This window comes from Lampris incognitus, chromosome 14, assembly GCF_029633865.1.
Source record: "Lampris incognitus isolate fLamInc1 chromosome 14, fLamInc1.hap2, whole genome shotgun sequence".
In the NCBI taxonomy this organism is placed as follows: domain Eukaryota; kingdom Metazoa; phylum Chordata; class Actinopteri; order Lampriformes; family Lampridae; genus Lampris; species Lampris incognitus.
In genome coordinates, this window is record NC_079224.1 from 33,878,873 (window position 1) to 33,897,605 (window position 18,733).

At 41.9% G+C, this 18,733-nt stretch overlaps 1 protein-coding gene across 1 annotated transcript in view; it reads right to left on the minus strand.

The window, feature by feature from the left end:
* The window catches only part of tesk2 (testis associated actin remodelling kinase 2), a 63,993-nt gene that overhangs the window by 24,443 nt on the left and 20,817 nt on the right, over positions 1–18,733 (minus strand). Inside the window, exon 6 of the mRNA XM_056292976.1 lies at positions 704–850. Within this exon, the coding sequence (XP_056148951.1) occupies positions 704–850 (147 nt within the window). The remainder of the gene's footprint in view (positions 1–703; positions 851–18,733) is intronic.

Sequence of the window (18,733 nt, forward strand, 5' to 3'; positions counted from 1 at the left end):
AAAGTGTCATATGACTCTGGCCCCCAGTACACAGAAGCTATTTCATTATCTTTACTTCCAATCAACTCATAGATGATGCACGATGAAATTTACGAAATGGAGGACAGGAAAAACTCACTTTTCAAGATCTTAGCTTAGGTTTTTTGGGCTCTGTCTGACTACTCAATTGTAGTCACTCAATAAAACAGAAAAGCACACAGTCCTAATTTCCCGTCACAAAAAGAAGTACATTCTTAGTGGAAGAGCAGGGTCCCTCATAATGAAGGTGTCAATATACCTTCAACAGAAATGAAATTATAGAGTACTGTACACATTGTTGTGTGTGAGTGTTTCTATACTTGCCATGGCTTCATTCCTTCGTTTGCCATAAGATGGTTAGCAATAGCATGGAAGCACAGGCAATGAAATGGATATACAGATGCTTCACAACAAAGCAACACAACTGATCATGTGACATAAGGCACCATTTATAAGGATATTGTATAATGGGATGGTGTGCAAAAAGTCCAACTTGTTCAACTATGAGGCCCGTACACACAGCAGAAACTGCTGCTAATGCTGTGCTTGTTTTGGCTCCTTTTGCTTGTATTAACAAGCCAAATTGCATGCCTGCATGAATTCACCAGCACTTTAAGGGACGAAAAACAAAACAAAACACAGACTAGCACTTTAAGGGAAAAAAAAAACAAAATATGTGGCCTACCTTGGAGGTGAGGTCTCTGTGAAAAATTCCTTTAGAATGCAAGTAGGCCAGACCACTGGCAATCTCACAAGCCAGCTTCACCCTCATGGGCCAGCTCAGGTGTTTGTTGCTGTCCAGAAGCTGCTCCAAGTTGCCACCATTGATGTACTGTTATCAGAGAGCCAAAAGCAAAACAAAAATAATAAACAAAGACGTATGACTGCATTAATAATAAACCAATTTACAAATGTGCTTCAGAAACTTTTCCAACATAAAATTTTAGCAGTTATAAAATATAAGGATTAGAAATTCAGTGTCAAAGAAATTAACTAAAGCAGAACCATTTAAATTTCATTTAAAATCAGTGAAATTATCCATTTTGCTCGCATGTTAGCAGAAATTTATACCTGTAATAACTGGCAGCATTATTAGCTATAGATAGGACTGCAGAAATGTGCTACACAGATGAAAAAGAATCTGAGTGAATGATTTATTGAGCAATGAAAAAAACCCAAACAATTTTCTACAAATGATCTTGTGCCATGAATTGAATCCCCCAGAATGGTCAAATGACATGTTAGTTCTACTAGGTTGTGTATGAGCTTGGCCTGGGCATCTAACTGGTCAATAAAGAATATACAGTTTGTATAAGAACTTAAGACCAGGCCTATAATTCTATATCGTTTCAGCATCGTCATCACAATGAGCGCATGCACAATAGTCATGTCACAGGAGTGCATATTAACTCCCATGCTGCAACTTTTTGCTGCTTCATACAAAAGGATAACTCACACATTTCTAATTTTCCATGACTAATTCACAAGAGAAGTCTGTCCGATACTTTGTCATTTCTCGCTCAGTGACACATCGACGTGTTCGTCTGCTTCTTGGCTAGTAATGCGCGGATCACAGTCATATCTGTGGGCACCACGGTTGTGGGTGGATGAAATAATAAATATTCAAGGAGGAAAATATTAGTTACATTCTCTAAAATGTGAACATATTTTAAGCTTAATTTTACATCAAGCACAAATAAGCAGACTAGACTCTCATTGTCAATTTGGCGTTCATTTGTCTTAAGCAGCAATGGAGGCAAAAAACATCCGAGAGAAAATTAAAAAAGGAGAGTTAAAAAGAAAAAAAGGAAGGGCAGAAAAGTTCCATGTGGGAGCGATTTGGTGAAATACTTAACCATGACAAGTCAAGTGCTGGGTATGTCATATGCAACAGCTGCAAAGCACTGTGTGTTTCTGGTAGCTACAAAACTGGTACCTCAAATATGGTGTAATACGTTACCATTTCACTACGCTTACATATATCCCACTGAGAAATAATGGTAATGTGTGATCGGGTGTGAGTCCCTAAATCGGAGAAAATAATTCATTTGCATGGGTGGCGGGTGGATGATTAATGTACTTTTAACATGGGAAGCGACACCTGTTCCCACGGTTACCTCACCACACGACATATTACTTTCGCAACTCCAGACAGTCCGTTTGTCTTTCACATGAGAGGCGGGAGGGTGCGGGAGATCACTTCCCGTTTGAAAACGTCATTATGCGTACAAGCGGATTCAGATGATGTCAGAGCCGATCCGGGCATCACTATTCTCGGTCCATAGCTCCGTATCATCTGTCTGGCTCCATTGCCTCCTCCTCCCCGTATGAATGACGAAAAAAGACACCGTTCACATTTCACAATTTCCCAACAACTCCCCTACAAAATCACCCTAATCGTTCCAGAATCATTCATCCCTTTCAAATCGAGGTATTCAAGTCATCTGGAGGAAATTCCTGTATTTTTCTTTTCATATCGCAATACATATATCGCAGAAAAAAAATATCGCAATATGAGTTTTTTCCAATATCATGCAGCCCTACTTAAAACAGGTCTCAATTCATTACTGGGATAAATCTATTAACAGCAAAAGCCCATTCCCTGATGTCAATGACTAAAACAATTTTGACAGACCAGCCAATAACAAAGACAGCTTGTCTTGATGCATGCTCAATAATCCAGGCAAGGACATCCCAAAAAGTTGAATCAGTTCATCTGGACACAACGCTTAGTGGGAGAAATGTTTCACCACTCATCTAAGTGACTTCGTCAATCTCAGCTTACTGCGGGTATCCCCAGCCTTATGAACAACACAGTTGCATAACCACCGAAACAGTTGCATCACAATCAATAGGGGGGACTAAGAGTACACCTGTCACCATCTTACAATGCTGTGATTGCAACTATTCCCCAATCCTCTGTAAAAAGTACACATGGCCATTGTAAGTGATGTACTGATTAAACTTTCTGGGATAAAAGTTGGCTTGCTTAAAGAACCCCAACCATAAACAAACCAACTGACTAATGGGCTGATTGCTTTGCTAAGGGACCTTCTGCCTAGTTATCTAAAAATACAGTGAGACAAAATAAATGCCGAATGGTTTACTAACTTAGTACCCAGATAAACTGACTGATGAACAACATTAGACTACCGGTAACTTTTCGCCTGTCTGGCTAGTTCAAGTTTAGGCTAATGTGCAGTGCCATGAAAAAGTATGTGCCCCTTCATATTTTCCTCTACTTTTGCATATTTGTCTTAATTGTTTCAGATCTTCATACAAAATGATCGAAAGAAGATAAACAAAGAGAACCTGAGTAAACACAAAATTCATTTTTTAAATGTTCTACTTTTGGCTTGTTCCCTGTTTTTCAGGGGTCACTACAGTGGATTTTATAGTTTCCATCTACCCTGTGAGGGCACAGCACCAGTGGCGGCCGTTGTTGATCCAGGCCTAGACTGATTCGGTATGGTCTTGGCAAGCCGCATACTGATTTGGCAAAATTTTACGTCAAATGCCCTTCCTGACACAACCACTAACCCTATGGACGGGGGCACAGGTTGTCAGGCACAGGCGGTCAGTCGGCCAGGGTGGACATCGCCTGGATGTTGGAGGCCGTTGCCAAGACTACTGTGGTGAAAGCTGGATCTCGTAGACCTCATCTGCTTACTCGTGCTCATGGTCAACCTCCCTGAAATGCGGTTGGAAGGCAGCGGTCTTGTGCTGGGGAGGTCACGTGGACAGTACTACCTCGGCCCGTTCAGCTTCACGGACAGCCATCGCTGGATGCCGTCCCAGTATTCAGGGACTTGCGCCCATGCCCGTCACCATTCAGTTTTTAAATGATAATTTTATTTATTTAAGGGAAAGAAAAAGTTAACCCGCAACTGACCCTGTCTGAAAAAGTAATTACTCCCTTAGTTACTCAATCAACTGATTAACCAAATTTAATTGATCACTGGATTCAGTTAGAGCAGACACACCCAGGCTTGATTACTGCCAGCCCTGTTGAATCCAAACATGACATACAGAACCTTACCATCAATGTGAAGTGGGCTACAAGGTCTCAACAAACAGTACACTATGCTGCGATCAACAGAGACAAAGGAAGAGATGAGAAAAAATGCTGCCGAGATATATCAGTCTGCAAAGGGTTATAAATCAATTTTTAAGGCTCTTGGACTCCAGTGAACCACAGTGAGAGCCATTGTCTCCAAATGGAGACAACTTGAAACAGTGGTGAATCTTTCTAGGAATGGCCGGCTGACCAAAATTCCTCCAAGGGTGCAGCAACGACTCATTCAGGAAGTCACAAAAAGAAAAACCCCAAACAACATCTAAAGAACTGCAAGCCTCTCTAGCCTCAGCTAAGGTCATCGTTCATGATTCGACAATAATAAAGAGACTGGGCCAAAATGGAATTCATGGGAGAGTTGCAAGGCGCAAACCACTGCTAGCTAAGAGAAACATTAGTGCTCAGCTCACATTTGGAAAAAAGCACACTGGTGACCTCAAGCCTTTTGGAATAATGTTCTATGTAGAACTTTTTGGAAGTAGAACTTTTTGGAAGACATGGCTCCCCTTATGACTGGCATAAAGCAAACACAGCATTTCACAATAAGAACATCATACCAACAGTCAAACATGGTGGTGGTAGTTTGATGGTGTGAGGATGCTTTGCTGCCTCAGGGCCTGGAGAACTTGCCATCATTGAAGGAACCATGAATTCTGCTCTCTACCAGAAAATGTTGAAAGGAAATGTCTGGTCATCGGTCTGTGATCTGAAGCTGAAGTGTAATTGGGTTATGTGGCAGGACAATGATCCAAAACACAAGACTAAGTCCACCTCAGAATGGCTCAAAAGAAATAAAGTGAAGGTTTTGGAGTGGCCTAATCAAAGTCCTGACTTGAACCCCATCAAGATGCTGTGGCAGGACCTTGGATGAGCAGTTCATATTCAAAAGCCATCCCAACGTTACTGAATTACAGGAATTTAGCAAAGAAGAGTGGGCCAAAATTCCTCCACAGCGATGTGAAAGACTGATGTCCAATTATAGGAAGCGTTTGGTTGAAATTTTTGCTGCAAAAAGTGGCACAACCAGTTATTAAGTTTAGGGGGGCAATTCATTTTTCAAATGGGTGATATGGGCGTTGGATAACCTTTTTCCTTCAATAAATTAAATGATCATTTAAAAACTGTATTTTGTGCTTACTCAGGTTCTCCTTTGTATGAAGATCTGAAATCATTCAGTGTCACAAATTTGCAGAAAATAGAGGAAATCAGGACGGGGCAAATAATTTTTCACGGCCTTGTATAAGATATCTGTGTGGTTTACATACTGACTGTTTGACTACCTGTTCGGTTTATTATTCAGTCTGGTCTCACTGGCTGGCCACCAAATTATTCAAATACCGAACAACAGGCTGTCTGCTTGGGTAAGCTGACTGCCTGTCTGATTGACAGAAAAGCTTAGTGGCAGGGTGATGATTGACTGTTGACCAACTGGCAGTCATGTAGGGTAGAGAGTGAAGAGCCAGGAGCGTAAATCAGCTCAGTGGGTTTAAAAGTAGCCCTCCTTCACTCTGACTGTCAGCTTTGATCAACAAAACTTGACGTGGCTGTGCTGCTTAGATGGAATTATACACACACACACACACACCGCACGCACACACACACACATGCACAGACAGACAGACAGACAGGCAGACAGGCAGACAGACACAAACACTAATCCGATGTCAAATATCATGAACATTGCACCATGGAGAAGTGAGATGACATAATGAGGTGGTCTGGTTTAGCCCTGATCATTGCTAAGAGTGACAACCATAGAATTAGGACAGGGGGGACTGACAGGCAAGGGAGGAAATCCTTCTGACCTCGTTCACACTGTTTTTGTATGAGCAGGATTCCACAACAGGAAGAGGTTATCAAATTTATAATGAATTTTTTTTAGATTTTATAACATCCTTTCCCTTTTTCTTCTATTTATCAAATACCACTGTGGCACGCTCCTTTCAAGTAACTCACAACAAAAGCATTCTCAGACTTAATAGTAGGGGTGTGACAATCCATCGATCTGGATCGATGTATTGATTCAATGATCAACGATCCAATATCATCGATGCAAAGTGAAAACTTAGATTCATATCATCCTCTTTAAGACACGCCAAGGATGTGAACATTTTAAAGCTCAATATCTCTAAACTGTGACTAAGAGGCTAAAACAATGTTGACCTGTTTGATGTGTCAGAAGCTGTGTCCCAACAGTCAGCAGTTGAGTTCACATTTAAGAGTTGAACATGGTTACTAACATGGACCCAATTTCAAATTGTTTTGTTCTAAGTGGTCCTGTGATGGCCTGGCGGCCTGTCCAGGGTGTCTCCCCACCTGCCGCCCAATGACTGCTGGTGCATGGTTCATGTTCATAATTGAAAGGTCATCAAGGGCTCTTTAAATTCCATCCATCCATCCATTATCCGAACCGCTTATCCTGCTCAGGGTCGCGGGGATGCTGGAGCCTATCCCAGCAGTCACTGAGCGGCAGGCGGGGAAACACCCTGGACAGGCCGCCAGGCCATCACACAGGGCCGATATACACACACATTCATACCTAGGGGCAATTTAGTATGGTCGATTCACCTGACCTACATGTCTTTGGACTGTGGGAGGGAACCGGACCACCCGAAGGAAACCCATGCAGACATGGGGAGAACATGCAATCTCCACACAGAATACGACCTGAGACGACCCCTAAGGTTGGACTACCCCAGGGCTCGAACCCAGGACCTTTTTGCTGTGAGGCGACTGCGCTAACCACTGTGCTACTGTGTCGCCCATATACATGCCGCTCTTTAAGTTAACTGATAAAAAATATTTGCACTTAAACATGAGAAATATGGCACTTTAATAGTGAATAACAGGAGGTCTATTTTTATTATTTTTATTAAAAAGAACAGATTGTTTTTCATTTAAATGTCTTGAAGAGCTCAGTAATAAAATTGTCAAATCATATTGTAGTTGCTTTTTGTGAGTTGATATAAATGTGAGTGACTGTGTTAAATGGGCATACGATATCATCTCATATCGATCGTAGGCTTCTGAATTGAATTGAATCAAAATCGTACCGTGGTAGACTTTGTGATATCAGCAAATATCATATTGTTGTCCAAAGAATCGATATAATACTGTACAGTGATAAAACTTGTGATTTACACCCCTACTTAATACACTGCTCAAAAAAATAAAGGGAACACCTAAAAACACAATATAGACCTCGATGAATTAAATATTTCAGCTGAAAATCTTTATTTATTAGACAGAGGAATGTGTTTAGAGCAAAATAACCTAAGAATGATCAATGGAAATCAAAATCATTAGCCCATTAAGGTCTGGATTCAGAATCATACTCAAAATCAAAGTGGAAAATGAGAACATAGGCTGATCCAACTTCTGTGGAAATTCTTCAAGATGATTCAAAATGAGGCTCAGTAGTGTGCGTGGCCTCCACGTGCCTGTATGCACTCCCTACAACGTCTGGGCATGCTCCTGATGAGACGACGGATGGTCTCCTGAGGGATCTCCTCCCAGACCTGGATCAGGGCATCGGTCAACTCCTGGACAGTCTGTGGTGCGACATCGCGTTGGCGGATGGTACGAGACATGATGTCCCAGAGGTGCTCGATTGGATTCAGGTCTGGGGAACGTGCAGGCCAGTCCATAGCATCAATGCCCTCGACATACAGGAACTGCTGACAGACTCTGGCCACATGAGGACGAGCATTGTCATGCATGAGCAGGAACCCAGGGCCCACTGCACCAGCATATGGTCTGACAATGGGTCTGAGGATCTCATCCCGGTACCTAATGGCAGTCATGGTACCTCTGGCTAGCACGTAAAGGTCTGTGCGGCCCTCCAAGGATATGCCTCCCCAGACCATCACTGACCCACCGCCAAACCGGTCATGCTGGAGGGTGTTGCAGGCAGCAGAACATTCTCCACAGCGTCTCCAGACTCTCTCACGTCTGTCACATGTGTTCAGTGTGAACCTGCTCTCATCTGTGAAGAGCACAGGGCGCCAATGGCGAATCTGCCAACCAAGATGTTCTCTGGCAAAGGTCAATCGGGCTGCACGGTGTTGGGCTGTGAGCACAGGCCCCAATTGTGGACGTCGGGCCCTCATACCATCCTCATGCATTCTGTTTCTCACTGTTTGAGCAGAAACCTGCACATTAGTGGCCTGTTGAAGGTCGTTTTGTAGGGCTCCGGCAGTGCTCCTCCTGTTCCTCCTTGTACAAAGGACCAGATAGCGGTCCTGCTGCGGGGTTGTTGTCCTCCTGTGGCCCCCTCCACGTCTCCTGGTGTACTGGCCTGTCTCCTGGTACCTCCTCCATGCTCTGGACACTGTGCTGGGAGACACATCAAATCTTCTTGCCACAGCACGCATTGATGTGCCATCCTGGATGAGCTGCACTACCTGAGCAACTTCTGTAGGTTGCAGATACCGCCTCATGCCACCTCTAGTGGTGAGGGCACTAGCAAAATGAAAAACTAACCAAAGATCGGCCAGAAAAGATGAGGACAGGCAAATGGTCGGTGGCCACCACCTGCAAATCCATTCCTTTTATAGGGGTTGTCTTGCAAATTGTCTAATTTCCACCTGGTGGAAATTAGACAATTTACCAACAGGTGAAATTGATTCACAAATCAGTGTTGCTTCCTAACTGGACAGGTTGATATCTCAAAAGTGTGATTGACTTAGAGCTACATTGCATTGCTTATGTGTTCCCTTTATTTTTTTGAGCAGTGTAGTATCTCTTCTGACTCCTTGCGTGTTTCAAATGGAGAATAACCAACTTCTGCCCTCTAATTGTCAATTTATTGTCTCTCAATTTAAACACAGCATGCTGAAGAATTCTTTTATACACCAGCCTATCCTGTTTAAACCAAAATCAGTGCACTGCTAACTGAGATTTGAATCCAGAGGATATAATGTATATATGTATGTATAATATATATGTAATAATAATATATATAATTATATATAATTTTTATATGATATTACACATACACACACATATTATATATATATACTACTTTCAGCTGTTCCTGTTAGGGGTCGTCACATAAATATATAATATATATAATGTATGATTGTCATGACTGTTTGATGTGTTTTTCTACATCTATAATAACTGCCATTTGCGTAACCATGTTTAATCTGTGTGTAAATCTCTTGAACGGAACTGCCTAAGGATGCAAAATGAATTTCAGTGTAAACTGACAATTAATTTGCATTGTATCATAATACTTTTAAATTCTGTTTCTAATTTTTAATGTGATCTGACCCACCTAGTCAATCCCTTGTTACGTTTGAACTTCCTTGACTAACGAAAAACGGATTCTGGTTTTGCGATGAAGTGAATGATCCATTAGTAGGCTTATGTTGTACTGACCCACACGGCGAATGTGGTGCTATGACCCTAATCAAATTACACCACAGCAGTGATGTCAATGGCATTGTAATTGGTGTGAGCCTGCTGATGAAGAGAAAGCACTAAGGCATCAAATGCTATCAAAAAACTCAAAATATTGGATTCAGAAAAGATCTTCTCTTGCTGTCATATCTTAGGGCATTTCTACCATTATATTTTCTTAGGATTATTGACAACCAATTCACTTGAAAATTTACTGTAATCATGCTGTTTAGAAAAGACTCTTCGGACCACTGCTGAACATTTGTTCTGTACTTCTGCGTTATTTGCAAAATAGGTCTGATAAGGTTTGCTCTAAGCAGCAACTGAGAAGAGCCCAGCTGTACATGGGGCATTGACAAGCTATATGATCAATATTGTCGTTCAATATACAAAAGACAATTCACACTAGGTTTGGAACCCATTTCAGGTCCTGCACCATATATCTTTTTTCATTATCATGTTGAGGTTGTAATGAGGCCACTGCATGCCATGCCGTGCTGCCAAGGAGTCATGTGCACAGTTATCATTTCTGTTTCCATTAGAAACAGATTACTGGAGATGAAATCAGTTCTAGGAAGTCCCATGTGATGCACATGCAACACCAGAGCCAGCGTCCCCTCCACTGACTACAACACGGATTTGGACAATTTTTTAAATTTCCTTTTCTGACTGAAAAACACAAGTGCTGGTTCACTGCACTTTCAGCAGGTGCTGTAGGATCAATGCAGGATGTAATAATCAACACCCTTTCATATGTGATGCAACCTGAATGCAAAATCAATCATTGAAATACAGACGGCATTAAGCCCTCCCACTAGCATGATCTGGCCTTGTTCAGCAAGGTTATCAAACAATGCTGAAATGAGCAGTTTGGAACCCTTCCACACCAAACCGAGCACGAGTGGAAACGCCACTGGAATGAATTCTTTCTGTGCTCAGAACCTCTGTCTTGCTATGGAAAAACAACAGTTTAAGAGACCCAGGTTTACTGTTGTTTTGGATGCATTTGGCCAAATGATTGCTCAATTTACATTGTTTCTCAATACATAAAATACTGTTTGGCTCGAAAAACGGCACAAATATGTCTGCCCTTGCATGCAAGAGTCAAGTCAAATGCTCAATTAGCCTGAACTCCTCCAGCTCCATACCCTCAGAACTTCTACCTTCGCCTCATTCATGCACACAGGCACGCATGCGTGCACGCGCGCGCGCACACACACGCACGCACGCACACGCGCACACACACACACACGCACACACACACACAAACCCCAATCCTAGACGCCGTACAGGATTATACTGTCTTTGTCCAGCAAATTCCTTTGTAGCCCAACATCTGCTGTCTACTTGCCGAGGGAAGGTGGGGAGAAGGATGGAGCAGTGAAACCTCACTGGAGACAATTAAAACTCAGACTAATCCAACTTCCTGCCAAGGGACTTATAGTGTTAGCCTGAAGCGAATCCCCACCATGCATCTGTCCTGCTCCTACCTGCAAGTAAGACTACAGTGACAACTCCTCAAATGTAGAATTGGGGAAGTGGAGTGAACACTTGACACTACATCAAAGTACGCCTCAACAATCTGGCCCTCAGCAAATAAAAATTGACTTGGGTAACTGACTGATATGAGGAAAGCAGTGCCAAGTCCAAAGTTAAGCATCTTAACTGTCCCTTTTATTTCTCCTTTTGATCAAAAGAGCTTACAGCTATAAAACCTTGGTATCAAGGCTATTTACAAAGAAATCAAAACCATCTTAACCACACAGACATAGAGCCCAATATGTGTGGGCACAAGTTAGAGTGGGGCAGTGATTTTTCATTCTTTTTTGAAATTATTCTTTAAATGTATAATTTTCCTATTCTTTCAATGTCTTACTTGAGATACTGCAAGTGATTACAGCATTGTAAATACTCAACACACACACACACACACACACACACACAAACCTCCCTCAAAGCATTACTTCATACCTAAATGAGTGTTAAATAGGTCCTAATTATATGTCATCATGCTAACTGCTAAAATAGGGCATATACTGTATATACATGCCACTGTGTGTGTTCACCCTAAGGCCTGCAGGGATTTGACAATTTCAACTCCTAATACTTAATCTAAAGTTGTGCAACATTAGTTTGAGTCTGGTTTGCAAGTAACAAAGGCTAAAAGAAGCCAAAAAAAAACGCAGGTCACAGAAAACTAAACTCTACTTTTTAAATTGTACATGTTTTCTGTTTTTCCCAGCTTAACATCCAGCTCAAACTCAACAGTGAGAAACAAAGAATTTTTGTTGGCCACAGAGAGCGGATTTGAAAAGATGGGCTAAATCCTGCCATGGGTCGTGACTTAGCATTAGCCTAGATTATAGAATAACCTTTCCTAAAAGGTGCAGAAACTGAGCAGAGTTTACTATGCCGTACCAATAACCTTGACCATGGAGGTTTTGTATGCTTTTAATGGCTTTGAGGGAATTCCAGTACATGCTTTCCTTCGCTTGGGGCTTGCAAATGAGCTCAATTTGCATCATTTTTGTCTCCGAGATTTGTTGTTGGGTCTTAGATAATACTCAATTATCCAGCTCCTCATGAAACCTTATCCGCTGGTGATGTTGGCTGTGTATGCCTCTCCTAGAGCTGGGGAGAGCATGCAGGTCAGCAATTAAAGTGTTGTTTTAGCAGCTCTGTAGCTCAGAATCAGAGACCAGCGCTGATCATTAAGGAGCCACTGAAGAGTCCTTGGGCAAGTTGGAAGTACAACCAACAATTGACCCGAGTTAAGTAAGATTAAAACCATGTTTTTTAAATTTTCTATCAAAATGTATATTTGCTAATTTCATACAAAATGGTTACCACAAGCAAAATCGCCTTATCCTATATGTACCCTGGAGAAAACACGTTTGTTTTTTTTTAAACAAAGTAATTACAGAACACAAAAATAGAACATGGGGTGTTTTTCCATTTGGGATAAAAGAAAAAAAGGAAAGTTAAAAAAACAACAACATACTTACATAGACAAATTTAAACAAAGGAAGGACGTTTTGGGGAAATATACAATTTCCACTTCTCCCTAATTTCCTCAAATTTTGTTTCCTGAAGCTTCATGGAGAAAGTGATTCTTTCCATCACAAAAATGTCAAAAGTTAGTATATCATACCAGTCCTCTAGAGATGGGGTGTCTGTCTTACGCCATTTCTTTGTAATTGCTTTTCTCACAGCTACACTCATTATTCCAAATAAGTAACTTGTATTAATGTTTGTGGGTGCTGCATATAATAGACCAAAGAGGAGTTCATCCCAATTAAAAGTAATTTTTGTCTATATAAATTTTTTTCTACATAAATCTTACGCCAAAAGGTATTTACTTTTGGGCAGGCCCAAAACAAGGGGTAGTGATTGGCTTCCTGGGAGCTACAACTTCTCCAGCAGCTGGAAGAGCATGAGTGGTGAGGAGACTTTTTTTTTAAAAAGGAGGCCTTATTGTATCCACTATTCTGTGTTCGTATTCTAATCTTCTCAAGTCTTTTAGACGAGGACAAAGCCTTCCCAATCGCTGATGGATTTTTTTCCAAAGAGCACATTCATTGAGCAAGGTTTTTGAGGTCCTGATTCTGTTGCAATGAAGGCTGCAAAGCACCAAAAAATGATGAAAAATATTCAAACTCGTTGGAAACTTAGAAATAAATAAATAAAAATTAACTATCCATGACACTGTAATGTGGAAACCGCTCTAGCTTTTGATTCTCATTGGGTTCTCCACAAGAAAATTTCCGGAGTCATTTCTTTTTCTTTGCTCAGTGTGTATTTTTGATGTGTGACAGCTATCTGTGTATACGGGTAAAGGTGGCTTGGGGCTGCACAGTAACTTGAGCCTCCATTTCCTTTGAGTATGGTCTCATAGCAAGGGTCGGGTAACTAAACAGCATGGCCCCACCACCAGGGTCAGGGCAGTAAGCATTGGTCCTGTCGCAGCACCACAGGATCTTGTTTACGCTGCAGCGAGAAAACAAGACCTACCGCAGTGTGTGTGCGTGCATGTGTGGTGTGTATGTGCACATGTTGGAACATGTTTTCATGACACAGCAGCGGAATAAAGTAGTTCTGTATGCGCCTCAAGATTACAATGTGCACATTCCCTGCTGAACAGTATAATGAGATGTGTGTCTATCTGTCTGAAAGCATGGCTTTTGTGCAACCCTAAACAAGAGTGGAATTGTGTGTGTTTGTACTTGTGTTCATGTGTGTTTGTACTGAATGCATATGCAAATGCAGAGGTTTTTCAGTGTTAACACTGGGCAAGACAAGTTCGTCTGTTCGAGCACAACTTGAATTTGACATGCAAGTGTGTCACACTGTTTTGTATGTGTGTGTGTGTGTGCGTGCGTGCGTGTGTGTGTTTGTGTGTTGGCACAGTGACCTCAGAGCTCTAAGTCTGTGGTTTGGGGCCTCAAACCAACACAGTTGTGATGTTATTTTGGAACGGCACACTGCAGAATTTGGGCAGCCATGGACAGGATCCAGCAACTTTTCCCTTCCTAATTTAAGGACAATTAGGATTTGCTTCTCTGTCTGTTCCCATCTTTTGTTAATATGCAATTCTCTTGTATGAAATGATGTGTATCAAATAATTTCTCATGTATCAAATGCTCTGTCTGCAACTCTGAGTGACAATCAATCAGTAACTCAAGCTGCCTCGTTTTTAACATGTAAGCATATATATATATATTTTATTATTTTTTGGAGGGGGGGTACCCCCCTTTTCTCCTCAATTGTACTTGGCCAATTACCCAACTCTTTTGAACCGTCCCGGTCATTGCTCCACCCCCTCTGCCTATCCGGGGAGGGCTGCAGACTACAACATGCCTCCTCCGATACATGTGGAGTCGCCAGCCGCTTCTTTTCACATGACAGTGAGGAGTTTCACCAGGGGGACATAGCGCGTGGGAGGATCACACTATTCCCCCCAGTTCCCCCTCCCCCCTGAACAGGCACCCAGACCGACCAGAGGAGGCACTAATGCAGCGACCAGGACACATACCCACATAAGCATATATTTTGAAAGACCCTGAGGTGTTTGAGGGCATTTGCCTGTTGCTGTTTCCATCAATTTCATGTTTGATGTATGTAGAGAAATTATGTCAATGTTGTTGAAGAGGAAAAGTTTTGTTCAAATTTCCGATCAAAAGCAAAACAAATTACATGTTCTTGCCACTGTATTAGGCGTTATACGCAGCACATTCTTCAAAACTAGAAAACATAAGACCACAACTGTCATCATCTGTGCACTGTCAAAGTTTATCTACACTACCGTTCAAAAGTTTGGGATCACCCAAACAATTTTATGTTTTCCATGAAAAGTCACACTTATTCACCACCATATGTTGTGAAATGAATAGAAAATAGAGTCAAGACATTGACAAGGTTAGAAATAATGATTTGTATTTGAAATAAGATTTTTTTTACATCAAACTTTGCTTTCGTCAAAGAATCCTCCATTTGCAGCAATTACAGCATTGCAGACCTTTGGCATTCTAGCTGTTAATTTGTTGAGGTAATCTGGAGAAATTGCACCCCACGCTTCAAGAAGCAGCTCCCACAAGTTGGATTGGTTGGATGGGCACTTCTTTGAGCAGATTGAGTTTCTGGAGCATCACATTTGTGGGGTCAATTAAACGCTCAAAATGGCCAGAAAAAGAGAACTTTCATCTGAAACTCGACAGTCTATTCTTGTTCTTAGAAATGAAGGCTATTCCATGCGAGAAATTGCTAAGAAATTGAAGATTTCCTACACCGGTGTGTACTACTCCCTTCAGAGGACAGCACAAACAGGCTCTAACCAGAGTAGAAAAAGAAGTGGGAGGCCGCGTTGCACAACTGAGCAAGACGATAAGTACATTAGAGTCTCTAGTTTGAGAAACAGACGCCTCACAGGTCCCCAACTGGCATCTTCATTAAATAGTACCTGTTAGAGCCTGTTTGTGCTGTCCTCTGAAGGGAGTAGTACACACCGGTGTAGGAAATCTTCAATTTCTTAGCAATTTCTCGCATGGAATAGCCTTCATTTCTAAGAACAAGAATAGACTGTCGAGTTTCAGATGAAAGTTCTCTTTTTCTGGCCATTTCGAGCGTTTAATTGACCCCACAAATGTGGTGCTCCAGAAACTCAATCTGCTCAAAGAAGTGCCCATCCAACCAATCCAACTTGTGGGAGCTGCTTCTGGAAGCGTGGGGTGCAATTTCTCCAGATTACCTCAACAAATTAACAGCTAGAATGCCAAAGGTCTGCAATGCTGTAATTGCTGCAAATGGAGGATTCTTTGACGAAAGCAAAGTTTGATGTAAAAAAAATCTTATTTCAAATACAAATCATTATTTCTAACCTTGTCAATGTCTTGACTCTATTTTCTATTCATTTCACAACATATGGTGGTGAATAAGTGTGACTTTTCATGGAAAACACGAAATTGTTTGGGTGATCCCAAACTTTTGAACGGTAGTGTATATTATGCTGTAATTATGAGAACCAGCTCACACATATGTTAATAAATCTAAGTGGTCTTGTCTGAGATGACCTGTGAACATCGTTTCGGGGTGAATTTCTTGTTTGCAGTATTCTTCACTCCCTTCCGTTTGTGGTGGCTTTAATCAAGAGAACTGGGCCTGGCTTTTGTTACCCCTAGCATTAACATTAACAGAGAACTGTTATGTAATAAATGGACTGCTTATTAGGCATTTCCCCTGTGACTAATTAATGAAAATAACTACCAGAAGGTTCACTGGATCTGGATCTTGAGCCTTATCTTTCTCTGTCTCTCCCTCGCTCTCTCTTACACACAACATATGCACACAAGAAAAAGAATTAAACCTTCTCGCACACCCTATAGGGCCGTCTAGATTACAGGTCAAGTCAAGTCAATGTTATTTGTATGGCCCAATGTCACAAATTTACAAATTCGCCTTAAGGGGCTTTACAGCAACACAACATCCTGTCCTTAGACCCTCACATCGGATAAGAAATAACTCCCTGAAAAAGCCCTTTAACAGGGAGAAAAAATCCTCAGGGAGAGCAACAGAGGAGGGATCTCTCTCCCAAGATGGACAACGTGCAATGGATGTTGTGTTTACACAAATTACAGAGTACAACATTGAAAGAGGATAACAGAATCTTAATGGAATTATAAAATTCAGGCACAAAAATATGTTGTCTTGCATACTCCCAAAGGCCCATAACATCATATGAGAGCAAAAAGTCCTTTAGAGACTCCATATGGGCATTCTGAAGATCTGCTTTTGCACATACTTTGCTGCATAATCAAATTTGAAGAGGAAATTGGTAAGACTTGTGGCAATAGCTTCACTGAGTTGTCAGCTCAAAAGACAAAGTCAAAGGTAGATATTTTCACTCAAATAATGATTTTCTGTTTTAGGTAAAGATAAAACTCAATGAAGGCATTTTTTTGAGCTCCTGCAATTTAATTTCAGAAACATTTAGGTTAAATCTGATGCTTCAGGAACAAATTGCAAAGGGTTACCTTTCTGAAGAGACCATGATTATGCGTATGTTCAAAACTGTTAAAGAGCAGCGTCTTGGTAGCATAGCGGTCTATTCCGTTGCCTACCAACGCGGGGATCGCCAGCTTGAATCCCCGTGTTACCTCTGGCTTGGTTGGGCATCTCTACAGACACAATTGGCCGTGTCTGCGGGTGGGAAGCCGGATGTGGGTGTGTGTCCTGGTCATTGCGCTAGTGCTTCCTCTGGTCGGTAGGGGCGCCTTGAATTCGGGGGGAGGGGGGACTGGGGGGAATGGCGTGATCCTCCCACGTGCTACGTCCCCCTGGCGAAACTCCTCTGTCATGTGAAAAGAAGTGGCTGGCGACTCCACATGTGTCAGAGGAGGCATGTGGTAGTCTGCAGCCCTCCCTGGATCGGCAGAGGGGGTGGAGCAGCGACCAGGATGGCTAAGAAGAGTGGAGTAATTGGCCGGGTACAATTTAAAAAAAAAAGGGGGGGGGTCCAAAAAGAAAAAAAACTGTTAAAGAGCTATGGCGATTTTAGCCTGGGTACATCATTTTTGGACTTGGGCTCATGAATTGAGGGGCATCTTAACTGCTTAAAATTCGGTTATGTACAACCCTGGAAGCACTACTCTCTCTGACCGTAATTGTGACTGAACATTAAACATCTGTGAAAAACTTTATAAGCACGACGCATCATATCATCATGTGCACATACGCACCAACACACAGACAAAAATTATGATGTCCACTCGGGAACGCGGTGGACAATTACAGGCTCCTGTGCTACATACTGTACTGGGATGATGTGATGTTAACCTGAAAAACACTATGAAAAATAAGAACAAACATACACATATAAAATGGTGCACTCTAGGGCTGTTGGAACAATGTAATGTTAATATAAATCAAATAGTATTCTTTTATTCTTTAAGCATTCTTTTATTTTTTCTAAATGTGTTAGCTAACATTAGTGAATCTCGCCCTTCTTGCCACTCCAGATGGTATTCCTAAATTTCCGAAACTCTCGCACATGCGTACTTGATTCAGCACAGCAGCACTTCACAAGCATTAGGTTGAAGATAGGTTGAGGCTGGATTAAGGTTAGGTTAAAAATCCTGTGATAGTTTTGCAAATCTAGGGTTACCATCTAGACATGACCCTTCTTGCCTTGGCCTGCCCGCATGTGTAAACGAAACGCTTTTGTGACGTCTAAAGTTTTCTGAGTCTGACCCTGACTCAAAATCTTACGTTCAATGTAAGCTTTATTAATACCCGTGGGGAAATTCATCCTCTGCATTTAACCCATCCTCACTGTGTAGCTAGGACCAGTGGGCAACCGCCGTGCAGCGCCTGGGGACCAACTCCAGTTCTTTTGCCTCGGTCGGGGGCACAGACAGGCGTATTAACCCTAACACCCGTCTTTGATGGTGGGGGGGAAATCGGAGCACCCGGAGCAAACCCACACAGACACGGAGAGAACATGCAAATTCCACACAGAGAGGACCTAGGACAGCCTGGGGTTCAAACTCAGTACCTTCTTGGTGTGAGACAACAGTGCTAACTACTGCCCCACCGTGCTGCCCTGTGCTGATGTAAACCTCTAACCTTACGGTATAAGAAATGGCAGAAAGTGATGCACCTGCGGAGAGCACCACTCCTGACCATTTAAGAAGCGATGTGTGAAAGGTTTTTGGATTTCCATCAACAAAAGGAAAAATAACAAAT